This window comes from Bos indicus, chromosome 7, assembly GCF_029378745.1.
Source record: "Bos indicus isolate NIAB-ARS_2022 breed Sahiwal x Tharparkar chromosome 7, NIAB-ARS_B.indTharparkar_mat_pri_1.0, whole genome shotgun sequence".
Lineage (NCBI taxonomy): Eukaryota > Metazoa > Chordata > Mammalia > Artiodactyla > Bovidae > Bos > Bos indicus.
The window spans coordinates 6,807,944-6,828,211 of NC_091766.1; the positions used below are offsets into that span (position 1 = coordinate 6,807,944).

The window sequence follows — 20,268 nt, forward strand, 5'->3', positions numbered from 1 at the left end:
GACAGTGAGAGGTTCAGGAGAGCAACCTCAGGAAGTTGTTTATGTCTCCAGACCTCTCTAGAACCAGGTGTGCACAGACAAGATCCTACGGCCAAAGGCCTTGAGAACCAAACTGTTCCCAGGCCCAGATGGACCGCTGGACGCTGCATATTTGGAACAGATGCAAAAGCAAAGGGCACAAAGGCTCTGAAAACTGAACTGACACTCATGGCTCATAGACTGAAACTTATGGCCTGAACCTAACCAGGTCAACTGTCAGCTAAAACAAACCAAAAAAAATCAACATTTTCAGTATAATTTAAATAAGACCTAGAATCCTACCGCAACATATAACCTAAAATTACGTAGCATACAAAGAACCATGAAAATTTCAGCTCACATGAAAATACAATCAACAGACACCAATATTGACATGGATGTTGCGATTCTATGAAGAAGACTTTAAACCACTATGGGAAAAATCGCAAATACTCTTACAACAAATGTCAAACTAGAAAGTCTCAGGAAAGAAGTAAGACTATAAGGAGAAGGATCAAATGGAAATCTTAGATCCGAAAAATACAGTAACAAACTAAAAACTCACTGGATGGGCTCAAGAGCAGAATGGAGATAACATAGTAGGAAAAGGGCCAGTGAACTTGAAAGCTGATCAACAGGAATTATTCAATCTAAACAACAGAAAGAAAGATGGAGCAGAATGAACAGAGGCTCAGAGACCCTGGGGACAATCACAAAAGGGCTATCATTTATGTTACTGGGGTCCAGAAGGAAACAAGAGTGAAACAGTAAAAACATATTTGAAGAAATGATGAATAAAAACATCTCAAGTTTGGTGAAATACATAAGTCTATAGATCCAAGGAGCTGAACAAAACCCAAACAGCAGGAACTCAAAAATATCCATACCTAGACACATCATAAACTATCTGCTGAAAACTAAAGACAAAGGAAAAATCTGAAAAGCGGCCAGAGAAAAACTACATATTATTATTACCTACAGGGGAATACTGATGTGAGTGACTGGATTTTCATCAGAAATCAGTGAGCCCAGAAGTAAGTGGTACAACGTTTTTAAGGTACTAAAGGAGAGCTGTCAACCCAGAATTTGATATCCAGTGACAGCATCCTTCTGGAAAGAAGGTGAAATGAAGACATTCTCAGAGGAAGGAAAACCAAGGGACTCTAGCCTGTTGCCCTGTTCTGAAAGAACTGCTAAAAGGAGCATTTTAGACAGAAGTAAAACTGTACCAGAAGGAAACCTGGAAAACTGGGAGTGAGGGGAGAGCAGCAGGAACAGTAAATACCTGGGAAAATAAGGTAGAGAGTCTTCTTCTCCTCCTCAGTTCTTTAAAGTATGCTTGGTAATTGAAAGCAAAAATGTTTAACACTAATACGGTTTTCAGTATAGAGAGACAATTGTATAGGACAACTCTACAATGGGGTAGTAAAGTTTCTAAATTTCAAATAAAGTTGTAAAATATTAACTCTAAGTAAATGATAAGAAAGTACGTATTTTATAGCAACCACTAAAAAAAACTATCCAAAGAAAAAATGACAAGAGTGAAGAAACAAAATGGAACACGACAAGTGTTCAAGTTTAACTGGTATTTACAGAACACTCTCTCCAAAAAGGGCAGAATGTACACTTTTTTCAAATGTACATGGACATTCACCCAGACAGATCGATCATATTTTGGATCATTAATCTTAACAAACTTTAAAGAACTGACAGTAATATAAACTATATTCTCAGACAATAACAGAATTAAATTAAAAGTCAATGACAAGATAAGAGAAAAATCTGTAAACATTTAGAAATTAAACAACACACTCATTAAGTAATCCATGGGTCAATGGAAGTCTCCAGGAAAATGTGAAAATATCTTCAACAAAAATGAAAACCCAATGTTATCAGTCTAGAATACAGCTAAAGCAGTGCTTAGAGAGAAATTTATAGCATTAAATGTTTGTATTAGAAAGAAGAAAGGCTTCAAATTAGTATCTGTTGGGGGCCAGAGTGAGGTACTCCGCCCATGGCAAAGGTCATGAGGAAGGAGGCTCGACATATGCAAAGGCGGGATCAAGCCTCAGGAGTCCCCCTGGAAATCCTCGAGCATCTACCCCCATAACCAGAGCCTGCCTACTTTACTACTTTGTGCTCTCACCTACACCTCTGACTTTATGAGGGGCTGTCCCCCACCACCTCTTTCGGAGAAGGAGTTAACCTAGAGCTCCAGTTAATAAAAACTCCTGGGTGTGACAAGGGTGTTTTAACCTACAAACTCCTCTGAAGGTTCTCTGGCCTGCCTGACAGCCTTGTCCGGCCACATGCGATCGCTCACAGCCTCCCAACCGTGAGAGGCACGAGATGCTTTAAACCTTCTAAAAACAGGTTCCTTAGAAAAGTTAGAAAACTATTAGTATAAGTATAATGGGCTGATTAGAAACTGTATTGGTGAAGGGTTTTTCATTTGTTGAGCCAATGTTTGTTGCTAAGTCTCCACATCCCCTGCCCTTACACACCTTAATGAGTATATAGAAGAAATAAGTATTAACCTTTGATATTAATCACGTTAGACCTTAGGCTAAGTAAATTCTTTCCTTAACTAAAACCCACTACACCCTCACCCTATAGGAATGTAACTTTATTTGGGTGGCGTCTGTTTTAAGGATAATCACCCCTGGAGAAATAAGTGTCCTGGTTGACTGATCGCTGTCACAAGGAGAGGGTCATAAATTGTCAGCAGGCCCCCTGGCCAGAAGATGATGTAACACCCCTAAGACCTCTGTATACATTTGTATGAAGCACCTGACTTTGATAAAAGTCAGGACTGCTGACCCCGTGTGACTTTTGCATAACATCTCAGTGTATAAAAGTAGACCATGGAAAATAAAAAATTGGGATCAGTTTCTCGAAATACTGGTCTCCCCATGTCGCTCGCTCTCTCACTCTGGTTGAGTGTCCATCTGGAGCGCGGAACCCGCCATGCTTACTAATTATGCCTGGGCTTCTAAGATCCGACTGGGGAGGCCTCAGTGTCTCCTCTCCTTCGGGAGAACGGAAGGACGCCTGCGGCCTACGTAAGTGGTGCAAACTTCTTGCCTTGAAGTTTTATTGGTCTCCCGCGTAAACCAAGCTACTCAGCCTCTTTTCTCCACTGAATTTTCCTACTGAGCTATCCTCATCCTAGTACTCTTTATATCTTTGATAAAATATTTAAATAAATAGGTCGCCGACGCCGTCCCTGCTTCGAATACCCTGGATCAGCCGGGGCAGGACCCCGGCAAGTATCTTCAGTTACCACTTTAAAAAGCTAGCAAAAGAAGAGCAAAGTGAGCCAAAATCACAAGGAAGACAAAAGCAGAAGTCAATGTAATTGAAACAGAAAGACAATAGGGGAAATCGATGAAATCAAAGCCGATTCTTTGTGTAGGTCAACGAAACAGATAAACCTCTCATAAGAGTGACAAAGAGAAAAGAAAGACAACATAAATTACCAATATCAGAAATGAAAGAGCGGTGTCAGTACAGACCTTGCACATATTAAAAAGCTAATAAGGGAATACTACAAACAACACTGCATATGAACTCTGACTTAGATGAAACAGACCAATTTCTTAAAAACCGCAAACTACCAAAACTCACTCAAGATGAAACAGAAAACCTAATCCATCCTACAGCTGTTATATAATTGAAATCTGTAGTGAAATATACTCTGAAAAAGAAATCTCCAGGCTCAGATAGTTTTACAGGTGAATTCTAACAAATAAAAATAAGCAATTTGAGATAGCTTCCCCAAAATGAAATACTCAGGTGTAAATCTAACATGAAAATTTGTACATGGTAAAAACTATAAAATGTTGATGAAAGAAATAAAATATTATCTAAATATATATAGAGAGACAAATTTCTCATGGATTGTGAGACTTAATATACTAAAGATATCAAATCTCTCCAAATTGATTTAACAGAGTTATTTAACTCAATTCCAATCAAAACCCCAAAGCAAGTGGATTCTAAAATTCTATAAAAGGAACTAAAGAGCTAAACAATTTTGAAAAACAAGACTGTCAGGAGGATCACATTATCTGGTTTTCAGACGTACTATAAAGGTAGTTATTAAGACTGTGTGGTACTGGTGAAGAAACAGGTACGCAGATCAACGGAAAAGAACAGAAACCAGAAGCAGACTTGTACAATATAGCAAATTAATTTTTGACAGAAATGCAAAAGCAATTCAATGGAGAAAGGATAATCTTTTTAAAAAAATGATGTTAGAACAAGGAAAAAAATTGTTCAATGTGCAAAAAATGGATATAAGCCTCATACCTTACATAAAATTTAACTAAAAATTGATCATAGATCTAAATATAAAACTATAATCTTTTAGAAGAAAACTCAGGAGAAAAATCTTTGTGACCTTGGGTTTGGCAATGAGTTCTCAGACATGGCACCAAAAGCATAATCAGTTTAAAATTTTGATATTTGGGGTTTTTTTCTGAATATTTTTTTTCTGTGGACCATTTTAAAATCCTTTATTGAATTTGTTATAATACTGTTTCTGTTTTGTTTTGGTTTTTTGGCTGAGAAGTATGTGAGATCTTAGATCCTCAACTCAGGATCAAACCTGTACCCCCTTCATTGGAAGGTGAAGTGTTAACCAACGGGACTGCCAGGGAAGTCCCTAAATACTTGATACGTGGACTTTCTCAAAAACTTCTGCTCTGTGAAAGAAATGCCAACAGAATGAAAAATGACAGACTCAGGAGAAAATATTTGCAAATCACACATCACATTGGATAAAGAAAAAAAAAAAAAGACTATCCAATACAAAGAATTTTCAAAACTCAGCAATCAGAAAACAAACTCAACTTAAAAATGATCAAAGGCATGAAAAGACATGCCTCCACAGATATATGGATGACAAAGAGGCATACAGCAAGATCATTAGCCATTAGGGAAATGTACATGAAAGCCATAACACGATAGCTAGTGGGATGACAAGAATGAAAACGCTGATCAAGGATGTGGAGCGACTGGAATTCTCATCCACTGCTGGTGAAAACGCAAACATGTTACTGGAGAACAGTTGGACAGTTGCTTATAAAGTCAAACATACACTTACCAGATGACCCAGCAATCCCACTCCTGGGTATTTGCCCTAGAGAGATGGAAACTTCTGTCTACACATAAATCTATACAGAAAATGCTCATAGCAACTCTTCACAATTGCCAAACACTGGAAACAACCCAGATGTCCTTTGATGGGTGAATGGATGAACCAACTGTGATTCACAGTATAAAATAAATGAACCAAAGAAGACATACAATTTGGATAAACAGAGCAACGTGGATGAATCTCAAGGCCATATATTGAAAGAAGTCAGATTCAAACTGACACACACTGTATGATTCCACTCACACAACAATCTCAAAAAGACACAGCTGCTGTGATCCGCAGGCGCAGCTGCTGGGGCGGGACAGGTGGGAGGGTGTGGCTACTGAGAGGCAGCAGGGGCGGGGTGTTTGAGGGGATGGAGCTGTTCTGCTGCCCGGTTATGATCATGGGTACACAAGTTTGTACATGTGCTCAAATTCACAGAAGATGTGGTCAGTTACCAACTAACAATAACTTAATAAATAAAACTAAAGAAACAAACATGCACAAAACAGTACAAACCAAACCCCAAGCAACTCCAAAAGCCAGATGTAGGAGAACTACACCTTACGCTCTCAGTTTTACACAAAACAATATCTGTCTACAAACCTACAGCAGGAGGGGCTGAAAGATGACAATGAATCCTTCTGTGATGTGGCCTTTCAGATTGCGGAGCCCTGCACTTGCCTGCTTTCTAATTATTGTTTTACTTTTGCCTGGAAGCATGCAGGATCCTAGTTCCCCAACCAAGGTCGAACCCAGGCCCCCTGAAGTGGTAGCATAGGGTCAGCCGCTGGCCCACCAGGAAGTCCTGGAGCTCTTGGCTGTCTAACCCTAGACATTTTTTTTTAAATGATATGCATGCGTTCGTTCTAAATAAGAACAAACTAATGAAGGTAAAACAAGCTCGTGTTGCAATGAGTCCCTAATGAATCCCGCTGATCTGCTATCACACAGAAACTGTTTCTCAGGGCCTTGCTAATTTTAAAAGTCAAGTTTGCTTTATTTCCAATCACGAAGAAGACACATTTTTTAAAAAAGAAAAGGAAGCCTACCAGGAGATTGACGGACTCGATGACATCCAAGAACACCTCGTTCTTCCGGTACTTGATGCCCTCCGAGCGCCAGGACACTGCATTGGTGACAGTGGCTGGGGGCCGCGGGGCCCCCGTTTCCAGCTTGTGGCCTTCTTGAGTGATGTACCTGTGGGCCCGGGCTCAGAGTTAGCTGGCTCAGGCACTGACATATTGAAAACAGCCCCTCCCTGTAGCAGGCGCCAGGAGAGGCAGGTTCTGGTTTCACCTGGGGCCATTTAACACAACAAAATCACGATTTCTAAAACCCCAACACACTCTTCAGTTACAATGAGTACAGAGTTCTCAGTCTCAGGGCAGCAAGGAGCCAGCACTGGTGAAGAAAACAAGCAGTGGGCATGAAATGCTTCCCAGCTGGGCATGCAGAGGAGACTGACCTCCCTAGGAGAGTGACCTGGTGACCCTGATTCCACTCGCTATTTAGTCAGAAGTCATGTGCCACCTGACCCTGTGGACTGCAGCCCACCAGGCTCCTCTGCCCATGGGACTTCCCAGGCAAGAACACTGGAGTGGGTTGCCATGCCCTCTTCCAGGGGATCTTCCTGACCCAGGGATGAAACCCACATCCCCTGCATTGGCAGGTGGATTCTTTACCACTGAGACACCTGGGGAACAACAGATGTGGGGTGTGCTGAAGTCACATGGCTTCTCTGAGTGCCCCTCTGCTCCCCGGTAAGATGGGAAGACAGCAGCTCTAAGTGAAATGGAAAAAAGCTCTCACAAGAGGCCTGCTTCCCAAGACGTGCTTAATCAATGGTGACCATTATTTGGTGCACAGGATTCCAAAGAAGGGAGCTTTTTCATCACAATCTCATTTATGACAGTAAAAACAAAGGCAGTGGGACTTTCCTGGTGGTCTAGTGGTTGAGAATCTGCCTTCCAACGTAGGGGACGCAGGTTCGATCCCTGGCCAGGGAACTAAGATTCCACAGGCTACGGGGCAACTAAGCCTCTGTGCCTTTACTAGAGAGCCCTCAGGCCGCAAACTACAGAGCCCACTTGCTCTGGAGCCCGCATGCCACAACTAGAGTGAAGCCTGCGTGCTGCAAGGAAGACCTCGCGTGTCCTAACTGAAACCCAAAGCCGTCAAAACTAAACAAGCATGTTAAAAACAAAAACAGAACAGCGGCAGGCGACTCCCTACAAACACAGCACCGAGCGCACGTCTGTGGACGGAAACGAAGACCCAGCAACAGGAAAAGTGCTCATGCCATGCAGTGATGCTGAGTGCAAAAGGACCCAAAGCTGCCCCAGGAACTTAGGAAACTCCTGGTGGGCTGGAGACAGGCAGGGGACCAGCGACGTGATTACACATTTGCCTCCTGCACCTCCAAACTTGCCCATGACTTCAACACATGACATAGCCCTGGCCTGACCCCCACTCACCCATCCCCGGGCCCCATCCCAGCCACTCACTCCTGTAGGATCTTGCTGTCTGTGGTCTGGGGGTAGCCGAAGTCCATGAGCTCATCCAGCAGCTCATAGATGATGACGAAGTTGTCTCGAATGCTCTCCTCCTCCAGCTCTTTGAAGTATTCTGAAAATACCTGCAGTGTTGCCGTGGGAGGCAGATCAGTGAGAGGAGAGATGAGGAGGGGATGAACGCCTACACAAGTTCATTTGCACTTCGTGCCCCGAGGCCCCTGCCAATAGCCCTTCTGTTCACAAGCTGTGTTTGCTTGGTTCCCAGGGGTGCTTGGATGAGGTCTTGGGCTCAGGGAATGTGGGCAGGCGGACAGCAGTGGCTGTCTGTGACGCGCGAGCCAGACTCGGGGTGTGCAGGGGACTGAGACCTGCTCAGAAGCCCGAGTTCCCACACCTTGCAGGCCCACTCTCCTCCTGTCCCTGACAGACACCTCCAGGCCTGGGGCCCCTTCCCAGCTTCTCTTTCACCCTGACCCTTTGCCTCTGAATCAGGAGTGATTCAGATGAGGGACAAAGGCCCCTGTGGACAGGACAAGGAGCTCTTTAGGCCTCTCGTGACCTCCCTGAACCCCAGTCTGTACAGTTGTGCCTGCAGATAAGCCTGCCCCATTTCAACAGAAAATTCACATGATGAAAGCAGGGGCACCAGGGGAGCCAAGGGGAAGAGCAACTCGACAGAAGGTCTTTCGGGAGCACAAACAAGGAAGCAGGAAGGCAACGCCAGTCACTGCTGGGAGAACCTTCCTCCTTCCCGCTTCCCCATCTCTACACCCCAGGACTGCAACTGCTGGGCTGCTCCTCAGAAATCACAAATACCGCCGACTAGCCCGCGACAGCCTGGGGATGCTGGCTGCCCCTCAGCCCGCATGTGGGGCCTCTCCTGCCCCGTGTCCTCACCGCCCCACCCCCCACTGTGGGGCAGAGGAGACTGCTAAGCAGGCTGCACACGACACCATCTGGAATATGAAAGCTTTCCTGGGCAGACCCCAAGCCTCCTGGGTCGGACTGTCCACTCTATTCAACCCCATGAAAGCCCTATGTCAGCCAGGCCCCTCCACCCCCTCCTCCCTGCTGCCTTTAGGTTCTTTTCCCACTCAGCTGCCGGAGAGGATCTTAAATCAGGTCTTGTCAGGCTCCTGCTTAAAGCCGTCCACCATCTCTCACCAGACTTGTAACAAAATCTAAACGCCTCACTAGGCCCTGTGCAGCAAGCCCTACCCTGAAGTCCAGCCCGGCCACCCTGCTGACAGCTCCACACTCTGTCCCGGAACACTGGGCACCACAGGCACTTCTGCCTCAGGGCTTTTGCACATGCTGCTCTGTCTCCCCATCTCGCTGGCAGCTGGGCCTGGCATGTGTCACCATTCTCTAAGGTGGGGCCTCAGGCCACTGTGCCTTTAGAGCTCCCCCAAGGAGATTCTGAGCAGAACTTAGCTCCACCCTCCTCCTGGTTAACCCACCTCCCTAATCCCTGACTCAGCGGGTCACTCTCCAGCCTTCCACAGCCAGCTGGGGGCACACCTGTCCTGCTCCCTCAGTCTTTTTCCTGGGGTTCCAGCTCCCCCAGGGACGCTACGGCCCTCGGGTGGCCAAGATGAGCAGGCACACCGAAGGGCAGGGCGATGGATACCCTTCACGGCCCCTGTGCCTCTACTCACCTGCACCACCTTATAGAGGAAGGAGAACACCAGCGACACGCATGCGTTCTTCTTGGAGGTGGCGACCACTGCACGGCGGCCACAGTTAAGGAGCATTCAGAGGTAGGGCTGCCACCTCCCAGACTCCCGTCCCCTGCATGTTTTGGAGCCGCCCCCAGTCACTGACTCGGCACTCAGGGTTCCCCAGCTCCTGGTCTGAGCCAGGCCTGGGCACTGTGGTCACAGACAGGGGTGGTCCCGGCTCCCAGGGGGTGCTCAGCTGACAGAGGGGCAGCAGGGGCACAGGAAACCCATCGCAGCTGCCAGGTGAGGGGCACTGCCCAGGGGAGGTGACGCCTGAGCGGAGGGCTGAAGCTCGAGGTATGGCAGAGGGCACTTCAGTAAGGTGAGCAGTCCCAGGAGAGCAGCATGACTCATCCTGGAGCGGATACCAGGAGCACAATCTGCCCTCCTCCAAAGCCCATCGCCTACAAGACCCTCCTGAGGTTCCGGGCTCCCCGGCCTGGGCCGATTCTGGCTCGCGCCTGTGTCTTTCCCCCTGAAGCAAACCTTTTGAATGAAGCCTCCATTTTCTCACCCATGGGCTTCCAGGTGGCTCAGTGGTAAAGAACCCACCTGCCAAGAAGGAGCTGTGGGTTCGATCCCTGGGTCAGGAAGATGCCCTGGAGCAGGAAATGGCAACCCACTCCAGTATTCTTGCCTGGAGAACCCCATGGACAGAGGAGCCTGGCAGGTAACGGTCCACGGGGTCACCAAGAGCCAGACATGGCTTAGCAACTGAACAATGCTAACAGCCTAACAGGGGCCCGGAAGTGGATTCACCGAGGTGAGGCGTAAACTGGCACACACTCTGGACATGGGACGTGTCCCCAGCTCCTGGGGTCAGTGCGTACTGGGAACTTCCTGTTCCTCTTTCCCTAAGGGCTTGATCACCTGGGAGAACAGCTCCTCTGCACTGCACCCTGGCCACCCCAGTGCCAAGCTGTGGAGGCAGGAGGGAGAAAGGGGCCATCTCCATCCCACTTCCAGCCTCATCCCAGCCCAGCACAGGACCTCAGGAAATGGACGCTGGGCCAATCAGGGGAGTGCTGGCTTCCCTAGTCCAGGTAACATGGGTTCCAGGTGCTTTCCAAGGAGGGGCAACGGGCACCTCCAACCCTTTGGCTGGGCTTGGAGACTGCCACCTGACAATGGAACTTGGGCTGGAGGTGAGCAGATGCCCACTCAGGCAGGGTGCGCTGAGCACTGGCATCCAGAGGGATGAGCCCTCGCCGTCTCCTCACCGGCTGCCCACGCATGGGCACCAGAGCCCCACTGGGAACTGGTCTGATGGCTCCTGCTGAGCCGGAACCGCTACTCCCCAACCCCCCACAGCTGGGCACCCATGCCCAGACCCAGGGCAGCTTCTCAGACAATTTCTTCCTGGCTCATGGGCTGCCTGCCACACTCTGCAGAGCTGCCCCCTCTAGAGAGAGGTGAAGAAACAGAGGTGCACTGCAGGGAGCCAGGCCTCAGGGCCGTGGGTAAGCGTCCCGGGCCAACACCTTCCACCCTGCAACGTGCACACACATCACGAGGGATGGCCCTGCTCTAGTGTAGCTTTGACCTGGCAAGGCTGTATGGACCCAGGATTCTGCATTCCCAGAAGGCTCCCAGGGGATGCTCTGGCCCGTGGACCACACCTTCACTAGCAAGGTCCCGTCTGTGTCCAAGAACATGGAAAAGGGGACAGAGCCCACGGTGGCTGGGCGTGTTGCACACCCACAGCTCAGCTGACACTAACAGCGCTGCAAGCAGGGGTCACTGCTTTCACTGGACTGGGGGGAGGTGAGGACCTGCCTCCACTCACATAGCGACCGGAGCACGGGGCTGTGGGCTGCGAAGCCAGGTTCTTCCTGCAGCAGTGTAGATACCAGAATGCACTTAGAAGGGTTGGCCAAAGCCACGGGATGGCCGGTCAGCCCTCCTGGATGGGAACTGGCTTAGCCAGGCCTCCCCATGGGCCTGAGCGTAGGGGGCTCTAAGATGTGGGCAGGGTGGGGAGGAACCTCTCCCCTTCTCTGTATCCCACCACCCCTCACAGTCCAGGCTTCTGCGCCCCCCCACCTCCCCATGTCCACTTCTGATCCCTGAAGTCTGCTCTCCACTCAGCAGCCAGAGAAAATGCAGAAAATGCAAATCAGACCGTGTCAGCCCTCTGCCTGAAACCCTCCCAAGACTTCCCAACACACTTCATCCAGGTGGTTTCCTACAGGGCCCTGCAGCGCACACCCTGCTGACCACGGGGCCTTGCTCCTACCATGCACCCCACTCTAGGGCTCCAGTCATCCCCACTGCAGCTGCCGAGTGAGACTTCACCCAGGCCTCGCATGCCTCGTGCCAGCAGACACCTGTGGCAGACACCTGGCCTTCCTGCAGGTCTCCACTGGGATGTTCCCTCCCCAAGCAACCTGTCCTGGCTCCTTGGACCTGTCACACTTACCCTTAGGCAGCAGGGAGCTCCAGAAGACAGGGCTGTGCCTGATGGCCCCCCGTTGGCCTGAGCCAGCCAGCCCTGCGGACAGCAGCTCTCAGTTACACGTGTGTACATGTGTGCACACACGCACACACAAGCCCATACAGGAGCCATCTCCCCCACCCCCCAACAAAGGGATACGATACAGGTTGTTGTGCTTGATCCACATGAAGCGGACTCCCCCGTGGGCCAGGATGGGTGACAGCATGCCCTCCTCCTCCTTCTCCATCAGGATGGGCATGAAGTGCTCCACCTCTGACATGTCCACGTCGCCACGGTAGTTCCGGCAGATGAGTACCTGGGTGGGTGGGAGAGAGGGAAGGCACTTTCACCTCGAGTTCCACCAGCCTCTGGCCCTCCTGGGAACCCCAGTCACGCCTGTCCATCAAAGGGCCATTTGATCTCCACGCCCCAGGAACTCCTCAAGGACAGCACATACCCACGTGAACATCTACTGGGGCTACTGAGAGTCCTTGTATGGGGGCCATGGGAGGGGGCTGTGGGGCAAGAGTCCAGCACTGAATCACGGGGAGACCAGGTTAAAGGTCCTGCAGGCTCTCAATGCAGACCTTCTCCATGCCTTTCCATGTTCATGCACCCTGCTCTTCTGGCTCTGTCAGGAGAGGGACACTGCTGAGTGTGCACACCTACTAGATCCCCCGTGGCCTGAAAAGAAACCCTTCTCCTCATCTCTCTCATGGGTCCAGATGTGCAGCATCACTGCTGATGGAAATGTAAAATGGGACAACCACTTTGGTAAAGTCTGACAGGTTCTCAGAAAGCTAAAATCAGCTTATAACCCAGCCATTCCTCTCTTAGGTATTTATTTATCCAAGAGAAAGGAGACCAGACATCCACATGAAGACACATGTGCGGATGCTCACAGCGCATTATTTTAAGTAGACTCAGGTTGCCGAGAATGCCAACATCCTTCAACAGGTGAGTGGAGACAAGAATTGTGTCCAACCACACTGCAGAAAACTGCTCAGCTATGAAAAGGAATGACTCCTGAGACCGGTGACAGCAGGAGGGAATTCCAGGATCACTGAGCAAAGGGAAAGAAACCAGACAATGGAATGTGATTCCACCTACACAAACACATGCTGGGAAATGGTAACAGAAAATACATTAGTGGCTGCTTGGGGACAGGCTGGACATGGATGGTGTGGGGAACCTTTAGGAAGTGACAGTGTGCCCACGGTTTTCTGGGAGTATACAATGACTGAACTCATCAAACGATATGCTTTATATGAGCAGTCAGTTACACGTAACTCACTGAAGGAAAGAGAAGGGAGTGTGAGCTACACCACGGTGAGCAAGGCTCTATTTGGAGGTGCTGCCCAAAGCAGCTGCTGCTCGCGTGCATCCCTGAGGACAGCCAGCTGCAGGACGCAGCAGTGTGCAAAGAATGACACCACTGCGCCAACCAGCCTGGGAACCGCCTGCCTCAGGACCTTTGTTGCTGCATGCTTGCTAAGTCGTGCCCGACTCTTTTGTGACCCCCACGGACTGTAGTCCTCCAGGTTCCTCTGTCCATGGGAAAATACTGGCGTGGGTTGCCATTTCCTTCCCACAGAATCTTCGTTTCGTAAAATACATTGTCTTACTGCTGCAAGCCAGAGAGAGAGAGTAGTCAAGTGAGTGACCGAGAAAGAACCTTCCTTTCTTAGTTTCTCCTTTGTGGCCTACGGGCAAGGGACCCTGTGCACTCATTGCTGTTCGGAAGGCCTCTTAGAGACCCAGCACCCAGTGGGTGAGCTTATGGGTACCTGGCCCAGGGACTATGACATACCCTCTCATATATTCTTTGCCAGAAGTATATACTACTTCATATAAATCCCCACTACTATGAAATGGACTGATATTTTTAAAGCGATGTCCGGAGAGGTGGCACCACCCGCCTGAGGTCACAGTGAACAAAAGAGAGCCCGGGTTCTAACCCCACTTCTCAATCCCTGCAGGGCCACTTCCACTCAATAAACATTGCTCTCCTGGGCTTCTGAAGCCCAGCTTCTACTCCAGGTTATCCAACTTTGGGGGATTCAATTGGCATGGAGCCCCTGAGGCCCCAGTATATTCCGAGGAAAGAGCAGGGAGCAATATATTTTGCTCACCTTCATCACACAGGCTGCAGAGGCCCACTCACTCATGCTCTCTGCCATACACTATGCAGGGCCTGGGGACACCAGGGAGACCAAGACAAACAGGGTCCCTGCACCGAGCTATTTGCTTGAAGGGAGATGAGAGACTCGGCAAGGGTGTGACCTTCAAACTGAGCCCTTAGGATACAGGTGGGATAGAGGCAGAGGGGCCAGTGGAGCTAAAGCCATGGGATGGGAGGCAGAGCCCACGGTGGGTACCTAGGAGCACTGGTTAAGTAGAGTGAGGGCAGCCTCGGACCCTGGCCCCATAGCAGCTATTCAGTAAATGTCTCTGCACTGAGCGTGGTGGTGAGGCAAACAAGGGCAGGATAATGCCCAGGTCTCTAAATGGGCACCTGTGTGGATAGCGGTGTCACTCCCTGAGAGGGAGAGAGACAGCAGGGCTGGGGGGTGGTGCAGACCTCATCTGAGGAAATGCCGAGTTTGTGACGGCTGTGAGACCTCCAGGGTGTCCTGACAGCCCGCGGATCTCCAGATGAGTGCTCCGGACTTTGGTACAAATTCAGGGGTCATTGGCACAGGGACAGAAATCAAAGCCTGCCCCTTGGGACTTCCCTGGCAGTCCAGTGGTTAAGACACTGTGCTTCCACTGCAGGGGATACAGGTTCAATCCCTGCTCATGAAACTAAGATCCTGCAGGTGGCGAGGCATGGCCAAAAAACAGGAATGAATGAATGAGTCAAAGCCTACCCCAAGTAGAGCAACGGTATGTGAGGCATGCCAGGCCCAAGCAAGAGGAGCCGACATCCGAGGGGCGGGCAGGAGAGAAGGGGCAGCAGTGAGAGAAACGGGGGAAACAGAGACACAGCAACCACGAGGCCAATGGAAGCCTGCTGAGGAGCAGAGCAGTGGTGCCAGAAGCTGCAGAGAGGTGAGAAAGATAAGGGCAGCGAAGCGTCCTAGAGGGCCTTCCATCAGCTCAATGTGGCCCCGCTGGTTTCCTTGGAGATCAGAGGTGCTGGCTGGCAGGTACACGTGTGGATGAGAACCTACTTGATGTCCCATTACCTTCCTTTTTTATTGAACGCAGTTTCTGCAGAAGGCAGACTTTCAAAACACGAGGCCCAAGGGGAGTGGAATAACAAATGCGGGGTGGTCAGGGGGGATGGGAGGCAAACCCACCCATGGCAGCCTCTTCTGAAAGACACATATAATCAGGCTTCTCCCAGGCTACAGTCTCCTCATGGCAGCTGTTCCTTCTTGGGATCAAAGTGGTCTCCTCCCACTCTCCCCTCTGGAGCCCCTTCACCCACGGCCCTCTGGGTCCCATCCTCCAGGCTCCAGCATTATCCACGACTACCCAGCCTCAGCGGGCTGTCCCTGACCCCGTGGGCCTAGTGTGACACCTGTGCGTCCACCTGACTGCCACCTGGTCGCCTGCCCAGCGCTGGCATCTCCCTCCTCCAGGAAGCCTTTTGTAACCACTTATCCGGCCAGCCCACACTGAGGTTGGGCAACGGGGTTACCTGAGGGCCTCGACCTTGCTGTGGTGGCTAACTGATCATCTGGACCCATGCAGCTGCTCGGATCTGTCAGTTTCCACGCACCTCGCCTACAAGACCTCAAGGGCCATGGCGACTGTGGACCATGGGTGGTGCTGCGCTTGTCTCGTGTGTGTGCTCAGCGAGTTCACACGCTGGCCCGAGGTCACGCAACTGAGCAGCAGGGGCAGGTTTTGAGCTCAGCCCCCAACCTGCGGCATGCAAGGTGCTCATGAAATGTTTGCTGGAAGAATGAGTGATCTGAGGAGGTGGCCTATGGGACCTCTGGTGACATGGTGGCCAGGGAGGAAACAAGAACACACGCTACATGGGGTGGGGGAGTTGGCGGTGGGAGGGAAGTTCAAGAGGGAACATGTGTAAACCGATGGCTGATTCATGTTGATACATGCAGAAACCAAAACAACACTGTAAAGCAACTATCCTCCAATTAAAAATAAATAAATATTAAAAAACAAACAAACACGCTACAAAAACTCAGGGAATACTGCACCCTCCCACCCCTGGGGTGTCCTGTGTCTTTCCTTGCCTCCAAGGACTCAACTTTCTCAACCTCCCGTCCTCAGAAGGGAGCCGAACACAGGGCCTCACTAGTTGTTGACTTTGGGTGGCATCCAAGGAAGGCAACCCACTTAAGGGAGGTTTGGGAAAGTACTGGGGGTGGGGAGTGAGGCAGCGAGGGCAGGCATTTCAGCTCTTCATTCCCTACTGCTTCTGGGCACACTCCTGCCCACTCCACCTGGGACTGGCACCCATGTTTCCTTCACTCACTGATGTGGGGCTGGTTAAATGTTGTTGGCCCTGTCCTATTATAGGAAGCCCTGGTGGCTCAGTGCTAAAGAATCTGCCTGTTCGTGCCTGCCAATGCAGAAGACATGGGTTCGATCCCTGCGTTGGGAAGACCCCCTGCAGGAGGGCATGGCAACCCACTCCAGTATTCTTGCCTGGAGAATCCCATGGACAGAGGAGCCTGGTGGGCTACAGTCCATGGGGTCGAAAAAAGAGTCGGATAGGACTTAGTGACTCAACAACAACAAACTGTCCTATTCTTGTTACTCCTCAATGCAAGAGACCAGGTATCACTTGCCCTCTAGCCAGGACAGACTTGAGGGAAGGCAGCAGGCCACTTCTGAAAGGCTTCAAGATCCCTCCTATAAAAAGCTTTCCTAGAAACCCCCCCAGAAAAGCCCCCTGGGAGTGGGTCCTAGGGTTCTGCTGCTCCTTCATATTTCAGCGGGGTTGTCACTCCCCCTGGGCAGTGCTTCCTTATCCCCAGTGGAGGCTGACTCTATTAGATCCTCACTGCTCCACCACAGCAATTTACCTTTATTTGTGCTTTTTAAGATGAGTGTCCCTCTCACTCACCAGATCGTGGGCTCCAGAAGGCCAAGGTTCAGGGACTGACCCTGGTTTCGCTCATCAAAGGCAGCCCAAGGCTTAGCACCCTGCTTGGCATTTAGTAAGTGCTCCTCAACTATCAGCTAAATGAACAAATGACTCTGGATTCAGCTCCTAGACCCGCCACTTTTCTGTGACCGATGTGGCCGTGAGCACTGTGTCTGTGCCTCGGTCTCTCCCTCCGCGAAAATAGCACTCCCGCCAACCACCTCCCCTAGCCCTTGTAACTCAGTGTCACAGTGAACGTTAAGAAATTGCTTCAGGGACTAATACACAAAAATCGCTGCATAAAGAAAACGGGCCGAGATCCCAGAGGGCGGTACTGGCCCGAAGGTACACTGTCCCCGACACGCTTCACCACCTCTGGTCAAGGGTCGCGCAGCCCCTTGGCTCCAGGATTGGTTTCCCAGCCGGCTGCGGCCCGCGCTCTTCACCGCCTCGGGTTGCCCCGGGCCTCCACAGAGGCCTAAAACCGCCAACCCACAGAGGTGGGGATGAGGGTCGTGCAGTCGGTTACAGAGGTGGGGATGAGGGTCGTGCAGTCGGTTATCTGGCAACTGCGGCAGCCCACCGCGTTACCTGGCAACAAGGCAGGTCTCGCGGTCCTAAGACCCGTTCCTGGATACCCAGCAAAAGGGTGGAGTCCTCCGGTGAGGACAAACGGCTTCCTTGCCTAAGACCAAGGTGGCTCCCATTGGACGGCTACCTAGCAACAGGGTGGGTCCCCACGGGGCGAGGCCCCCGCCGGTTGCCTGGCAACGCGGAGGGTTGGGAGCCCTTGGTACCTTGCCCTTCAGGTCCAGCACGTAGACGGCACTGGCGGACATGGCGGCTGTGGAAAGCCTCGGCAATGGCCGAGGGCGGCGGCAACAGCGGGGACTGCCAGGCGGTGAGCAGGGCCGGGCGCACCCCGCGACAGTTCGTCTCCACTTCCGGTCGGGGGAGCCGCGCGCGAACCGTTATGTCCGGCCGAGGGGGAACAGTCACGAATGCGCCGGCGCAGGGTGCACTGTGCACAGGCGCGGTTTGTCCGATGTGCCCTATTTCCCGCTCCTCCCTCAAGCATCCCGGAAGTAAGCCCAGAGGGGCGGGGCGGGGAGAGGCCTGGAGGCGGGGGGCGGGGCCAACTGGAGCAGGGCACTGTAAGGTGCCAGGCTGGGCGAAGCCATAGCAGCTGGAAACTCCCACTTTGCAGGCCAAGTTAGGTGAGAGATCCTGGTGGTGGAACCCACCTAGAGCCATACGGAACTCACAGTCTGGTGGGGAAGTCTAGAAAACAAATATACAGTCACCAATTGTGACACACTTTATCAGTTCAGTCATTCAGTCGTGTCCAACTCTCTGCGACCCCATGGACTGCAGCACGCCAGGCTTCCCTGTCCATTACCAACTCCCGGAGCCTGCTCAAACTCAGGTCCATTGAGTCGGTGATGCCATCCAACCATCTCATCCTCTGTTGTCCCCTTCTCCTCCTGCCCTCAATCTGTCCCAGCATCAGGGTCTTTTCCAGTGAGTCAGCTCTTTGCATCAGGTGGCCAAAGTACTGGACCTTCAGCTTCAGCATCAGTCCTTCCAGTGAATATTCAGGACTGATTTCCTTTAGGATGGACTGGTTGGATCTCCTTGCAGGTCAAGGGACTCTCAAGAGTCTTCTCCAACACCACAGTTCAAAGGCATCAATTCTTCGGCCTTTATGGTCCACCTCTCACATCCATACATGACTACTGGAAAAACCATAGCTTTGACTATTCGGACCTTTGTTGGCAAAGAAATGTCGCTGGTTTTTAAAATGCTGTGTAGGTTTATAGGGAGCAGTAAGATGGTTGGATGGCATCACCAACTCAATGGACATGAGTTTGAGCAAACACTGGCAGACAGTGAAGGACAAGGAAGCCTGGTTTGCTGCAGTTCATGGGGTTGCAAAGAGTTGGACATAACTTAGGGACTGAACAACAGCAACAAAGCGGGTGGTTACTTGGAAAGAGGTCAGACAAACTCTTAACGGCCCTAAGTCGAGTCTTATCAACAGTGCCTGTCACCTGTCAGTGTTAACACTTGTCAAGAACAAGTGTGCCAGTTTACTGCCTGAAATGATCTCTTGAACACCAAACCCCACTGAACCTAGGCAAAAAAACGTGATAAGTTAGCGGTTACCGTGGGTAATGCAGATTGTGATTCCTGATTAATCTAACTCAATTTTATCTCTTTTGCTTTATGAACACTGGAGAAATGCCTGCATTTCATCCCAATGAACCATCACGGTGCCCTGGGCCCAGTCCAACAGTGTCAGAACCATTTACCCAGGCTGCCTGCCTCTCACTTATCTTTTTATCTTCCCCATTACCTCCATTTGGGGTTTTGAAAGAGAGTTTTTGCAACTCTGTGATTATATATACTATACTTGGGGTAGAGATGTAATTACAAGAAAATCCAGAGAAGAAAAGTAGAATTGATGCTGAGCAGGGCCCTGTGGGACTCCGGGCCATGGAGGTCCTTTTGTCCCCCATTCCTTGTAGGCAGAGCTCTTGGCCTCCATGACCTTCTCTGAGTTCCAAAGGGCAGAAGAGTTGCTAATCAAAGCAGCAGCAACAAAACCACCTGAGACAGGGACTCATCAAAATTAGAAGATGAACCACCTAGGACCCTGCAGAAGAAAAAATACACAACTGTTACTACCTTGATCCTTATCACATACTCAGCCTGACTATATTCCCTGCTCACTGGGGGTGGGTGGGTGGGGGGGGGGTGGCGGACACAGTTCTTGAGATGCTAGCAGACTGTGTTCCCCCTTTGCCTGGCAAAGTAATAAAGCCAGTCTGTCTTTCTCCTCCATGACTGTCTCAGTATTTCTGTTTGGCACTGGTATGCAGACAGCCAAGATTCTGATGACAAATCTTTAAAGATTATCAAGTGAATCCTGGGCTGGAAGAATCCTTGCCCAATAAAGACAAAGAGCCTTTTTGACACCAACTGTCTTAAGAAATCCTATATTACCTGGCCTCATTCTTCCCTAATTTATTGCAGTGTTTTAGAAAAACATGTCTCTTTTTTAATTACAAATATCTTACTGAAGAAAAACTGAGGAAATGACAAAAGCATAAGACAAAAAGAAAAACCACCCAGGAGAGGTAACACCTTCCATTATGAAGCATTTCCTTTTCAGGCTTGCTCTGGGCCAACAAAGGTCCATACAGTCAAAGCTATGGTTTTTCCAGTAGTATGGATGTGAAAGTTGAACTATAAAGAAGGCTGAGCACCGAAGAATTGATGCTTTCAAACTGCGGTGCTGGAAGACTTGATGCTTTTGAACTGCGGTGCTGGAAGGCTCTTGAAAGTCCCTTGGACAGCAAGGAGATCAA

At 50.2% G+C, this 20,268-nt stretch overlaps 1 protein-coding gene across 2 annotated transcripts in view; it reads right to left on the reverse strand.

The window, feature by feature from the left end:
- AP1M1 (adaptor related protein complex 1 subunit mu 1) overlaps positions 1-17,888 on the reverse strand; it is a 29,683-nt gene extending 11,795 nt beyond the window's left edge. The window contains exons 1-5 of one of the 2 annotated variants that reach the window (XM_019963930.2): positions 17,695-17,888; positions 11,992-12,148; positions 9,336-9,403; positions 7,669-7,799; positions 6,214-6,361 (exon numbers count right to left, since the gene is read on the reverse strand). In XM_019963930.2, the coding sequence (XP_019819489.1) occupies positions 6,214-6,361; positions 7,669-7,799; positions 9,336-9,403; positions 11,992-12,148; positions 17,695-17,736 (546 nt within the window). In that variant the 5' untranslated portion in view covers positions 17,737-17,888. Of the gene's footprint in view, positions 1-6,213; positions 6,362-7,668; positions 7,800-9,335; positions 9,404-11,991; positions 12,149-16,876; positions 17,383-17,694 lie in introns of those variants that run through there. The other variant, XM_070792610.1, reaches the window with a different exon arrangement.
- Positions 17,889-20,268: the final 2,380 nt, after the last annotated feature.